The 13,633-nt window shown below is 39.0% G+C and overlaps 1 protein-coding gene across 1 annotated transcript in view; it reads left to right on the forward strand.

Annotated features, from left to right (window-relative positions):
• Window positions 1-13,633, forward strand: part of ARG2 (arginase 2) — an 86,923-nt gene that overhangs the window by 26,640 nt on the left and 46,650 nt on the right. The window contains exon 3 of the mRNA XM_044074063.1: window positions 11,133-11,310. Coding sequence (XP_043929998.1) covers window positions 11,133-11,310 — 178 coding nt within the window. The remainder of the gene's footprint in view (window positions 1-11,132; window positions 11,311-13,633) is intronic.

The raw sequence follows: 13,633 nt of genomic DNA on the forward strand, positions 1-13,633 counted from the left end.
GGAATAGCCAGGATAGGATATAGTAATATGTGAGGTGTGGAATTCTGCATAAATTCCAAGGAAAAAGAAACACAAAGATATCACAGCTAGGAGTCTTGAATGCCATTAGAAAATGTCTCAGCTGGGAGTCTTGGAGAAGAATGTTCTTATTAAATGTTGCATTATACCACAGCAGGGGGTCGTGGAGAAGAATGCCATTGGTTAATGGTTCATTGTGCCACAAAATTTAACATGCTAATGTAGTAAGCAGGACCCAGTGGAAAATTGCAGAGCCCCTCCCCTCATTATACTATGTAGATGGTACTCCACTTCAAAGTGAAATTGTAGTCAGGCACCTAGGAACTTGGGTTGATAATGCCCTCTGTTTTAACCATCATGTAACAATAGTTGTCTGAAAATTCTTTCATTTAGTCCATCTAATTGCAAAAGGAATCTCTTCAAGTTTTAAAGAGGTAATCATTCCCCCATACTCAGCATTGAACAGAGCAATTATTAGTAATTGCTCCGCTATGCTCAGCATTGAATTTTTAAGTGGAGTGCCCCTTTTGTGAAGCATCTCACTAAACATATCAACCAATTAGAAAGTCCCCAGTGGTTCATAAACAAAAATATTATAGACTTAAAGTTCCAGAGTGTTCAAGAGAGGATGGAAGCCCTATCCATTTTTAGTGTGTTATAGGCTTTTGAGATGAGGTCTCTTTCTTGCATATTACACCTTAAGAAACGTAGTCGTGGTGGACCTCCTATATCTGTGGAAGTGCAATGGCTACTTCAGTACTAGAACCAAGGACCTAAATCTCCACCAACAGATAAGTAAAACGCAGCGGAGGGACAGGTTTATAACTCGGCACTTCCCAAACCTCTGGAATAAACTCCCTTTGCATGTTATGTAGTGCGACTCCCCACTGAACATGCTAGATGACTTGATTGCTATTCACAAATTTACTCCAGGATTGACTAGTATATTCCTGGAGAAAGGAGAAGTGGCCTAGGGAAGTTGTTGGCAAGACATAAATGGTGACAAGACTAAATGGCCTTAGGACATCGTGGGAGGTTGGCATGATTAAGGTGTTTACCTTACAGACACAAGGTGCAGGGTTTGATTCTCACATGGGGTAACTGGCTAGGCTTACAATGGCCCTCAAGGGCAGTTAGCTTAGTATTAATCTATGAAACTATGAAATCTAGGACTCTGTACAAGCAGGGGGATTCAGCCACATACAGTAAAACTTTCTAATTGCTGCCTCATTCGTGTGAATGGAAGGATTTTCACCTCTTCTCTCTCCTGCTCGTTAATTTTCTTTGCCACTGAAAAATTCTGTAACTGGCTGTTTTAACACAGAATTTGTGTGCATAAGCCCTAACAAAGCCTGAAGGATAAAACTAGGCATAGAATAAATCACTTGAGAAATGACTTGCCCTGGTTTCCTTACCGTACACTACAACATTTTGTTCATCTGTTACTAGGCTTTGTTAGAGAATTTGAATGTGTAAATAGTTTTAATATTTTTGTCAAAAATGTAATCACATAAATTATGTAAAAGAAATGCAAATTTTATATGGAGAGCAAGATGAAAACTGCAGAAATTTCAGAAAAATTGCTGGTGCAATTTTGCAGTGACCATGGTGATGAGATTGCTATTATTTATGTATTTTGTTTTTTTTTACCAGGAAAGTCCAGCAGAGCACAGGGCTCTTTTCAGTGGAGGCCTGGGGAGAAAAGCTCCATACACATTAAATAAAGTTAAAGAACAATACATGGAAATGGAAGTCTGGTTCTAGTAATGTCAGATTTCCACATTTTATGCGAAAAGTCATTATGTATTATATGTACATAACAGTAACACATAAGACGTTATACATTTTACATCACAGTAAGACATAGTAATACAAAAAAAGCTCCCGAATACATGTGTTTTAGGAGCAGTACACTGTAGGAGTGTTTAAACAATGCTACAGATTCAGTACTGAGGTGATTCCACCGAATGTTAAGTACAGCACTTGTTATGGTGGTAGTGCCAGTCGATAGGTTTAAAGTGTGTGTTGAACAGAAGTGGGTTGGGCATGGAAATGAAAGTCTAGTTGTATTACTAGTTTACAGCTTTAATTTAGTACAGCCAGAAGTACAATTATTTTAAAGAAATTATGGAGTGTAATAAAGCAGCATGTGGCTCTAGTTGGGGGGTGGGGTGCCAACTACATTTTTTTTATCATATCAAGAAGTTTAACTGTGGCATAGCCAGGAGTCAAGGAGCAGTTCTTTTAGTTTAGTTTTGAAGATGTGTGGGGTTTCAATGAGTCTTAATAGTGAGTGGGATGGAGTTCCGGGCCCTGGAGGTATGGCTGGAAAATAGAGCATTTCCCGCTATGTTGCTGGAATTTTGAACCATGAGGAGGCATTTATCATTAAAGCAGAGTTGCAGGTTGGGCTTGTATTTTTCTAGCAAAGAGCCACGGGGAGAGCACCTCTAAGGATGAGGCACTATGCTGTGTGCCACTTGTAAATGAGAGACAGTGAGGTAGTGGGGTAGCTCTAGCCTGTTTATGATATGCTTAAGACCAATGTGGTGATGAGAAAAGTAAGCTTTATTGGGTGTGCATTTGGCTATTTTATTGGAGAACTGCTCATGTTTGCTCATCTGTGTGGACTGGAGGTTGTTTAAAATTGGCGGGGCATGTAAGAGTGTGGGAAGAAGACAAGAAGAAGTGAGGGTTGTTCTGCTACTTTTGCTGGGCTAGTGTTTAACTGTATATAAGAGACATCTTTTGATGCTTTTTTGTTTTATTGTTTGTTTGTTTTTTTTTATAACGAAATTTGACTTGCATATTGTATTGTTGGTGGAGGTGATTTTGAAATTTGTTTTGCAATCAGTATTGGACTTAGGGGTGAAAAGGAGTAGTTTTGTCTTCCTTGGATTCAGGATTAGATTGGATTTGGCCAACCAAGTTAGATGGAGGTGAATGAGTCCTAAGTGAGTTGTTGCATTAGGCAGCCATGTTTAATGATGTATTGCACAGACATGAATCAGATTTTTAAAAAAAAAAACATCTTCCATTTTCATTCTTTGTGGTCCGCCTTTTAATTATTGTGAAACACTGGATGGCCATGACAAATGAGCAAATGTGCCTATCAAGCATTTTCTAGTGAAAGCATCTAAATATTGAGAAATGCTACAGTAGGCACTATAGAAGTAGTGGGTGACTGGAATAACTAGTGAAAGATAACGGTGCTTAAAGAACCTATGGGGCTCTGCAGACACATTCAGCAACTCCAAGCTGGGCTGATAAAGACAAGTCAGGGAGAAGGATAAGAGAGAATAGGATGGTGCAGTGGTAGTGCTGTCACCTTGCAGCAAGAGGTTCTCCTGTTCGATTCTCAGCTGGGTTGTTTTCTGTGTGGAGTCTTGCATGTCCTCCCTGAGTTTGTGTGGGTGTGTTCTGATTTCCTCCCACATTACAAAGACATGCATCTGGAGTGTTTCTCCCTGAGCCTCTGCTGAAAACTGGCTTTGTTCCAAGTCGGACTTTCCCAGTTAAAAAGAAACAAAACCATGGTCACTATATCAAAATAACTATATCAAAATATCTTCAATGAAAGACGTTTCTCAAGGACATACAAATTTGTCCAAAAATAGTTAAAAATGTCCTGTTTATTCAGAACATTGAAAAGAACTGGCACCTCTATGATGCTGCGGTACCAATTTTTTAATATTATGAATAAAGAGTAAGGTTTGAACTATTTTTCTGCCATATCTGTGTGTGCTTGATGTTGGAAAACCTTATTTTATTTATTTATTTATTTATTTATTTATTTATTTTGGCTAATTTATCCAGTAGAATTGTGGAAAGAAAAAAAAAAATAGAATGACCATGTAAGTTATCTGTAGATGTACATCTTGCAGTAAGATTGTAAATTGTTAGGAGGAGGTTTCCAAGAGAAGGAAGCATTCTATCTGTTGGGAGGCAGACAGGCCCAGTGTATATCTGATGTCCTCACTTTGCTCCTGCTGAGGCCGTTATAAACTTTTGTGTACTTTCTTGTCTAACTATTGATATCTGCCATTTTACATAATGCAGTTACATAAATATTTCAGGTAATAAATGGCAATAATGTATTAAACATCTTTAGTGTTTAACCCAAAGCTGCCACCAGCTGAACTAACTAAGACTGTACCTCCCTCCTGTATTAACTATTCGTGCCTTAACCTTGTTGGAGCACAGAGATCTGCCATTTTCAGAAAATTTTGTATGGGAGACATTTTCATGTATGATGCACTTCTGTCTTGCATAACTAAACACACATCAGACAAATGTTCATCATAATCTGAGTCAGTAGTAGACTTTTCCCAGCTTTTCAGCCTTTAGCATATCTCTCGGTTAGTTTTTGTTTTGTTTTTGTATACTTTAATAGGGCAGGCTCTCCCATATGTCAGTATTACCTATATTCGTGGAACTTGAGTTTTTATGTAAAAGCAAATGTTGCCATTTTTCAGAAATTTCATTCTGTTTTTCTTTGAGGGATGAAGACCTGACTATGAACTAGATGACAGGTGTTCCATTAGCGGCTTTGGCAACTGACAGAAGTGGCAGGGAGGGATGGGAGTTGCCATCTTGGGATGGGTGGTGGGTGTATGGGTGTCTGTTGTGTTGATCACTGGTGGAGACTGGGGATGGCACAATGGGAGGCATGTCTTAAAGGGGAACAGGGTGGAGACATGGCTGATCTGCTGAGGAGGTGGGGCAATATGGTGCACATCTCCATTGCACACACCCCCGGCATATCATTAGGTTTGCAAGGAAGGGGGAGATGGGTAGGTCAAAGTAACCCCCCCCCCCCCGCAGGATCAAAACACAAACTTGCCAAGCCCCCGGATGCCTAGCTCCACAACCAGCCCCAACAACATTTTATTATTTATTGAAAGTCTGGGAAGGGGGAGACAGCTGGTAGACCAGCATAGGCAAGTACCAGGGTGTCAGCCTGGTATCATGAAGGGCACAAGAGGAATAAAAAAAAATATTCTCTTTTCATATTGCTATGCTACAAATTGTTTTGGTTCACAAAATAATAAATATGAGAATATGTTCTTATGCTGAAGCCAAAATATGTTCTCAGCAATTATATTAACAAGTCCCTATTCTTAAGTGGAGTACTGTTCTCTGGCAGTATGCTAACTTCTAATTCCTGTAACAGAAATGCTTAACCATTTTTATTTATTTTTAGAGAACGGACGAAGTGTACATCAGCACCCTGAATGGAGAAAGTAGTTCTCCAGCAGGGTATTAATGTACAAGTAATCCCCGCTGAAAAATAAGTCTGACACTTCACAGCAGCATGTCAAGCTGCCATGGAGCGCAAACAGGAAAAAACGAATGGCCACCATTATTTTACGCTTGCTAAGAGTGAGTGAGTGAGTGAGTGAGTGAGTGAGTGAGTGAGTGAGTGAGTGAGTGAGTGAGTGAGTGTGACAGCGATCAAGCTTGCCCCTGGCAGTATCAGTTAAGAGATTTCCATACTTCTCAACCTCTTAGCACAAGAAATCTGGACAGAGATTCAAATAATGGGGGAACAAAGGACCAAAAATAGGGACGGATTTTAAATATTGCTCATAAACTTAGAAAGTTGCTAGAACAATGGGGTTTCAGTTAGCATGCATTTTCTGAAGCAGAGGTGTGTGTGTGTGTGTGTGTGTGTGTGTGTGTGTGTGTGTGTGTGTGTGTGTGTGAGACAGAGCAAATGAGTGAGATGACTACTGGTAGCAGTAAAGGGGTTTGCATACCTGTGGACCTTTCAGCTTAAATCTGGATAAAACCTAAAATAAAAGTGGAACAAAGGCTCTAAAATAGAAATGGATTTTATTTATTTATTTATTTATTTATTTTATTTATTGCTGTTATAAAATTACAAAGTGACTTAAGTAAAGCATTTATGGTAGCATGAATTTTCTGAAGGAAATAATAAAAGTCTGAAACTCAAATTCAAATGTATGTCATTATTTAGTAACTTCAATCTCCAATGATTGTCAACGAACCAAAAGATTTAGGAGTAAGGGACCAAAAAGTAAATACCTGGTTATTGTTTTAAAGTGTTATATTTTGGATGTAAAATGCTTCCTGCAACACCATTAACATATACTACAACAAGTTTGAAACATTAGGTGGAGGAGCTATTTTACATCAAAAATATATTTAAAAAATAAATAAGTAAAACACAACAATTTTACAGAGAGCCCATTCTTTAAAACCAATAATCCCTGACAGGGTGTGTGTTTAATATAGCAATAACCCACGCCTGGGTGTGGGTAATGCTGGATTTACCCACGGTTGGTGTGGTTTGGTCACGAGGGCGAAGCCCAAGTAAAGACGACCGTGGGTAAATCCAACATTACCCACACCCAGAAGTGGGTTATTGCTATTATACAATGACATTATTTAAGAAAAAAAAAAATTAATTTTCTTAAATAATGGCATTGTATAATGCCTCCTTGCTGCCCTTCCGCAACTGTCTGGTATTCTGCAGCAGTTCTGATGTACTGCGCATGCGTATACTTACGCAGTGCATCAAAGCTGTGGGCAAAAGCAACGGAGAAAGCAAGATCTTCATTGCTTTTTACAACCTGTCTCGCTAGGTTAAACGAGTTTAACCTAGCGAGACAGCTTTAAAAAAAGCAACGGAGAATCTCCGTTGCTTTTTTAAAGTTGTCTCGCTATGTTAAACCCATTTAACATAGCGAGACAGTTTTGAAAAAAGCAACTGAGAAAGCAAGATCTCCGTTGCTTTTTAAAGTGTCTTGCTATGTTAAATGGGTTTAACATAGCGAGATAGCTTTAAAAAAAGCAACGGAGATGCTCCGTTGCTTTTTTTAAAGCTGTCTCGCTATGTTAAACTTGTTTAACATAGCGAGACAGGTTGTAAAAAGCAATGGAGATCTTGCGTTCTCCGTTGCTGTAAAAAAAAAAGTTATACTAATGGAAAAAGTCCGGGCGACCAGACCTTTTTCCATTACTATAACTCTGATTTTACAACGTGCACGCTGACCAATCAGCATGCACGTTTTGGAATATTAATGGGGGGGTCATTGTATAATGTGTAATTAACACCCTTTCAGGGGTGTAGAGTCCTGATGCCTGCAGCTTTGGGTCTCATAACGCCCCTGAATGGACATTAATTAAATATGAACGCACACACTATTGGGCATTATTGCTTCCATATTTTTTACTGGGTAGTGTATTGATCAATATTGACCAATTTCAGGCTCAGCCTGAGTGAAATAAAAAAAAAAACATTTCACAAACAAAAAGAGAGTGTGAAGTACAATATATATATATATTAGTTTCTAAAGTTGTTCATAATTGTCTTTCGGCACAGTGGAACTCCAGTCCGCTAATGATTGGCAGTGGATTTTTACGGTGCCAAGTTGCCAGCCCGATGCCCAACCTTCAAAGAAGGCACACCCATTCACGCACGCACCTACCTGCATGTCTTTAGACGTCACTCGACCACAGGGAGGACATGCAGACTCCACACAGAAGGCACTCCAGCCGAGACTCGAACGGGAGAACCTCTTGTTGTGAGACGACAATACTAACCGCTGCACCACTGCGGCATTGGTTTCTAAAATTGTTCAATCTTCAGTAAATCTTGACAGAGGAAGAGAGACTTGTAGGTTAGGTGCTATGTCCTGTGTTGAAGCAGAAGCATTTGGCTTGAAAGAAGTGCTTTTTGAGTTGCATTCTGAATTTGGAATGTTTATTTTCTTTATGACAATGGGGAAAGCTTGCCAAAAAGTAGGTGCCTGAGAGGGGAAAGCATGTCCAGTACTGTGGAGTTTGGTCCTGGGGTAATGAGAGTTGGTATTGCTTGTGAGTAGTGGCTCAAGTGCTATGGGTATATATTTTTTTCAGGAAGTCTAGCTGCAAGGCAGGGATTAATGTGTGGAGTTGAAGTACTTTGTAGAGCTGGGATCCTAAAGGTAGGTTAGCACTTTGTTTTATGGGTAGCCCTTTTTCTAGGGTAATACAGTGATGCTTACAGAGATGCATTTTTGTAATTTATTTATTTATTTATTTATTTTACATTTGTTAACCGGGAAAGTCCGACTGGATACATTTCCATTTTCAGCGGAGGCCCGGGGAGAAAAGCTCCAATTACATGCGTTCTTAACATCTTAAAGATTTAGATGTAACAATCAGTTACAGGCAGACTAACATTGTGACTAAAAGACAGCATACTGCATACAATTTAATGAATCTGTATAGGCTGTTAGATATAGTCTGGAGTGTGGCAATGTTTTTCTTATAGGCAGGAGCAAAATTTGGATGCCCATATTCAAGTTGAGAAAGTAGAACTCCTTTGCCAATGGCTGCCCTGGTTGATTGGGATAGAAAAGGGGAGATATTTTTGGCCCAGAAGAGGTGAGAGTTTATTTTAGCTCTCCTTTTGTCTATCTGGAAATGGATGTTTACTAACTGATTAAGCCATAATCCTAGGTATTTGAAGGTGTGAGACTGTCTCTATGGAATGGTTCTATAAGTCAGAAAGATAGAAACATATACTGTCTAAAGTTAGAGTTAGTTGCTTGGTTAGTTTTCTGTGGAGTCCCAAAAAGCATAGTTTTGGCCTTTGTGGGGTTGAGAAGTAGTTTATGGTTTGTGAGCTATTAGTGGAGCTTATATAGGTCCAGCTGGAGTTGACATTGAATGCTGGGGTAAGAGTGACTTGATCAGTAAATGACCATGTCATCAGCATAGACAATAAGTGGAAGTTGGGGGAGGTCACAAGGAAGTTTGTTAGTGAATTTGGAGAAATGGAGGGAGCAAGAATGGATCCTTGTGGTACACCTCTAGTAATAGGTGCATATTCTGATTGATTGGGAGGATCCTATTTTAAATTTGAAGGTTCTGTCAGTGAGGAAGTTTTTAAATCAGGGGGCAGTGGCTGGACTGATCATCATCTTTCGGCTGTTCCTGTTAGGGGTCGCCACAATGGATCATCTGTTTCCATTTCTTCCTATCCTCTGCGTCTTGCTCTGTCACACCAACCACCTGCATGTCCTCTCTCACCATATCCATAAACCTTATCTTAGGCCTTCCTCTTTTCCGGTTACCTGGTAGCTTCATCCTTAGCATCCTTTTCCCAATATACTCAGCATTCCTCCTCAGCACATGTCCAAACCAGAAAATTCAAATAGCACCAAAAAACCACTAATAATAAATCCACGTACGAAAGCACAGTAAAAAAGAAAACCAGCCAGCAAAATATCTTTAATCTGTCCCCCATCAGAACTCATGTCTAATGAGCATAAAATGTTATTGTCTATGTTGTTACTTTGCTTTAACCTGTCGTCAGTCAAGACAAACGATAATGGATAATCCAATAAAGGTCTAAAAGACAGAGCGTTTGGTCAGAATCTCATCTTTAATACGGTTCAAATCATTAACATGATAGCCCCTGTTACTAAATAGGGAGACTATAGTGCCAAATTCATTAAGTAAGTCGCTAAGCTTACTAGTCATCCGACTTGCCCTGATGAATTGACCTCTAGGGATATTATTGACAATATGCTTAGGGTGATTGCTGAGAAGATGTAAATATCCATTGGTGAAAGTCTCTTTGCGAAAGATCTTACTATGAAACCTTAGTTCAGCTGTATCCCAATATAAGAAAACATCCAAAAAATTGATCTGTGTTCCAAAACTTCCTTTAGTGAACTTTAAATAATCAGAAGATGAATTGATCTCTGATATCAAAAAATCAATTGTGGTGAAATCACCCTCAATAATAAAAAAATAAATCATCTATGAAACGACAATATAATTTAATGTCAAATTTTTGTTTGATAAGGGGCAGAGTTTCTAACTCTGTTAAAGCAAAGTAACAACATAGACAATAACATTTTATGCTCATTAGACATGAGTTCTGATGGGGGACAGATTAAAGATATTTTGCTGGCTGGTTTTCTTTTTTACTGTGCTTTCGTACGTGGATTTATTACATGTCCAAACCAACATAATCTTGCCTCTCTGGCTTTGTCTCCAAACCTTCCAACCTGGGCTGACCCACTAACATACTTATTCCTAATCCTGTCCATCCTCGTCACACCCAGTGCAAATCTTAACATCTTTAACTTTGCCACATCCAACTCTAACTCCTGACTTTTTGTCAATGCCACTGTCTCCAACCCATATAACATAGCTGGTTTCACTACCCTCTTTTAGACCTTCCCTTTCACTCTTACTGGTACTTGTCTGTCACAAATCACTCCTGACAATCTTCTCCACCCACTCCATCCTGCCTGTACTCTCTTCTTCACCTCTCTTCCACACTCACCATTACTCTGAACTATTGATCCCAAGTAGTTAAACTTATCCACCTTCGCCACCTCTACTCCTTGCATCCTCACCATTCCTCTATCCTCCCTCTCATTCTCACACATATATTCTGTCTTAGTCCTGCTGACCTTCATTCCTCTTCTCTCTAGAGCATATCTCCAGCTGTCCAGGGTCTCCTCCACCTGTTCCCTACTCTCACTACAGATCACAATGTCATCTGCAAACATCATAGTCCACGGGGACTCCTGTCTGATCTCGTCTGTCAACCTGTCCATCACCATTGCAAATAAGAAAGGGCTCAGAGCTGATCCTTGATGTAATCCCACCTCACCTTAAATGCATCCATCACTCCAACCGCAGACCTCACCACTGTCACACTACCCTCGTACATATCCTGTACTACGGTTGGACTGATACCAACTTCAAATTAATTTGTTTTGGAGAAAATAGTGGCCACTGAAGTCTTATGCCTTTGTCAGGTCTATAAATAGGGCACATATAAGGGGCCACTATCAGAGTTTAGCAGGATGTCATCAGTTAGGGACCAAAGTGCTGTCGTAGTCCTTCAGGCCAGAATCCATGGTATTTGGAGGAGAGCATATGGTACTGCTGGATATAGAGAGGGAGTGTGGGTTGTAGACCATCTTTTCTAGAAATTTGCTCAGAGTTGGGAGGATGGATATTGGACAGAAGTGAGAGTTGTCTTTTGTGTTGGTTTGGGAGGGGTTTAATTAGAGCAATTTACCTCTTTGTTGTCTTAGTACTGAAAATACAGCTGCTTAATAATGTTTGTTTCTTTCTAGGATGTGGTGTGCATGACTGTGGTGACCTGAAGTTACCACATATTGCAGATGATGAATGCTACAACAATTACATCAGATTTCCCCGCTCAGTTGGCTTGGCCAACCAGAAGTTAGCTAAAGCAGTTAGCCAAGCGATTGCTGCTGGCCACACATGCGTGACTCTAGGAGGAGATCACAGGTAAGTTCACAGATGTCATGAACAAAGCAAAGCTTAACAATATCCCTTGCATGTCACACATTATTGACTGACCACCCTATCCAGGGTCCATATTCTAATACAAGAAAGTGCCATGGTCAGTGTTGTGCATTTTTATTTACAAAGCCTTGTGGAACACATGCCATTTTTATATTCTTTGCTGTAAATGGTATTTGAATAGTATGGATGGCAGAACAGCAGCATGGGTTATTTATAAGATGGTAATTAGTTTCATCCTGTAGTCTTGGGTTTGATTCTCTTAGTCTCTATTGATGTAATGTGTGACCAAGATCAAGGTACTTGACCGTGCTGGTGCTTCCACAGCTCATGAAGAGAGGTAGCTATTAGGTGGATAATATATGAATAAGCTTTGTGGCACTACTTCACAGGTGCCATACATTTGCTTATTCGTGTATTACCCACCTAACAGCTACCTCTCTTCATGAGCTGTGGAAGCACCAGCTCGGTCAAGTACCTTGATCTTGGTCATAACATTGACCATGGCAATTTCTTGTATTAGAATCTTGACCCTGGATAGGGTGGTCAGTCATTAAAGGATCCAGATTCTAATACAAGAAAGTGACATGGTCAGTGTTGTACATTTTTATTTACAAAGCCATGTGGAACACATGCCAGTTTTATACTCTTTGCTCGACATGGTATTCGAATATCATGGATGGCAGAACAGCTGCATGGGTTAATTATAAGATGGTAATTAGTTTCATCCTGTAGTCTTGGGTTTGATAGCCTTCCATAATAACTAAAATGTTCACATCCATGGATGCCCTTGGATTATTTCTGCTGTACTCTTTCTGATTTACTCATGCTTGTTTTCTTATAAGGTTTCCATATTGTCGTTCCATATTCATGTTTGGGTCTAATGTGACTAACAAACAATGATTTCATAACTTCTGATTTCCTAGAATTTTTATACAACCTCTAGTTCTATAACTATCATTAAACAACTGGTTGATGTGAAAAATAACATCTGCCCATATACCTAGGTCTTTAAATAAAACTAAAATTTCAATCACTGTGTGCTGTATTCACCTTTCAGTCTATGTCTCCTAAATCCCATATGCTTAGTTTTTCATCAGCATATTTTTCCCTTTGTCCAAATGGTCAATTTAGTCAAGTTCTTTTGCAGACATGCTATATTTATAACACATGTAATCAGTTTACCCATTTTCAAGTCATCTGCATAAAGACTGTAGAACATCTCAGATGAAAAAGATAGCTCTAATCTAAACAAATATGAGCCCAGACAGAGCCCTATGGAGCACCCTGACTGTAACCTAGAATTTCAGCTATACAATTTCTGTATGATATTTGCATGTCCTATTTGTGAGCCATGCAGCTTTCCATATTATCAAGAGTATATCTTTATATATCAATATTTTGTGTATGACCCTGTCAAATGCTGAAGTTGTCTAAATTACATCACAGCACAATTTTTCATTTATAGCTGTTATAAAATTGTTACAGGACATCATGTTACTGGTGGTTATAGATCTTTTTTCAATATATGAATGCTGATGTATGGTTGCAAGTTCAGCATTTCCAGTTCTGACAATAATTTGTCAAAATAACAGTCTCCATTATTTTTCCACAACATGGAAGTAAACTTATGCGTCTGTATGACACTGGGTCCCGTAAAGACAAGTTTAACAAGTACTGTCGCCAGTCTTGAGGAATCTCCCCATATTTAAATGATCTAAAAAAACAAACCTTAATTTCATGCTGAAATGTTCTCGAGCTATTATTACTAATTCCATCGTCTCCCTGTGCTTTGTTTGGGTCCAGTTTGCATAGTTATTTTTCATTAAAGTACGTGGATGTTACTAGGACAGTTTATAACCCCCTTTGTGAAACCAAACTGCTTTGCATAAGATTTTGTAAATATATCTATGCTCTGCTGTGTGCCAGAATAAATGTTACAATCTATACACAGTTTACCAATTTATCAATGTGTATGTCTTTACTCCTACCATATTATGCATATCTATAAAACATTTTTCTATTATATTTTGATTTTGTCTCGCACTATGTTTAATTTCTGTCCAGCTTGCTTATTTTAGTTTTCAAAGTTACAGTTCAACTTCTTTCCCATTTTCTGCCTCATACATGGAGATACAGCCCTGTGTTTTACAAAGACTTATGATTGGGTCTCTCCCATCATAACTAGATCAATACAGTGCGTCAGGGTTCATCTCTCAAGTTTCACAGCACTCCCTTCTCAAGCTGAATTTCTTGACTTCCATGTTTCAAACACATAACTTGGCTATTACTGTTGAACCAATTTTTT

Source organism: Protopterus annectens, chromosome 6.part0 (genome assembly GCF_019279795.1).
Source record: "Protopterus annectens isolate FY-2018-M chromosome 6.part0, PAN1.0, whole genome shotgun sequence".
Taxonomy (NCBI): domain Eukaryota; kingdom Metazoa; phylum Chordata; order Ceratodontiformes; family Protopteridae; genus Protopterus; species Protopterus annectens.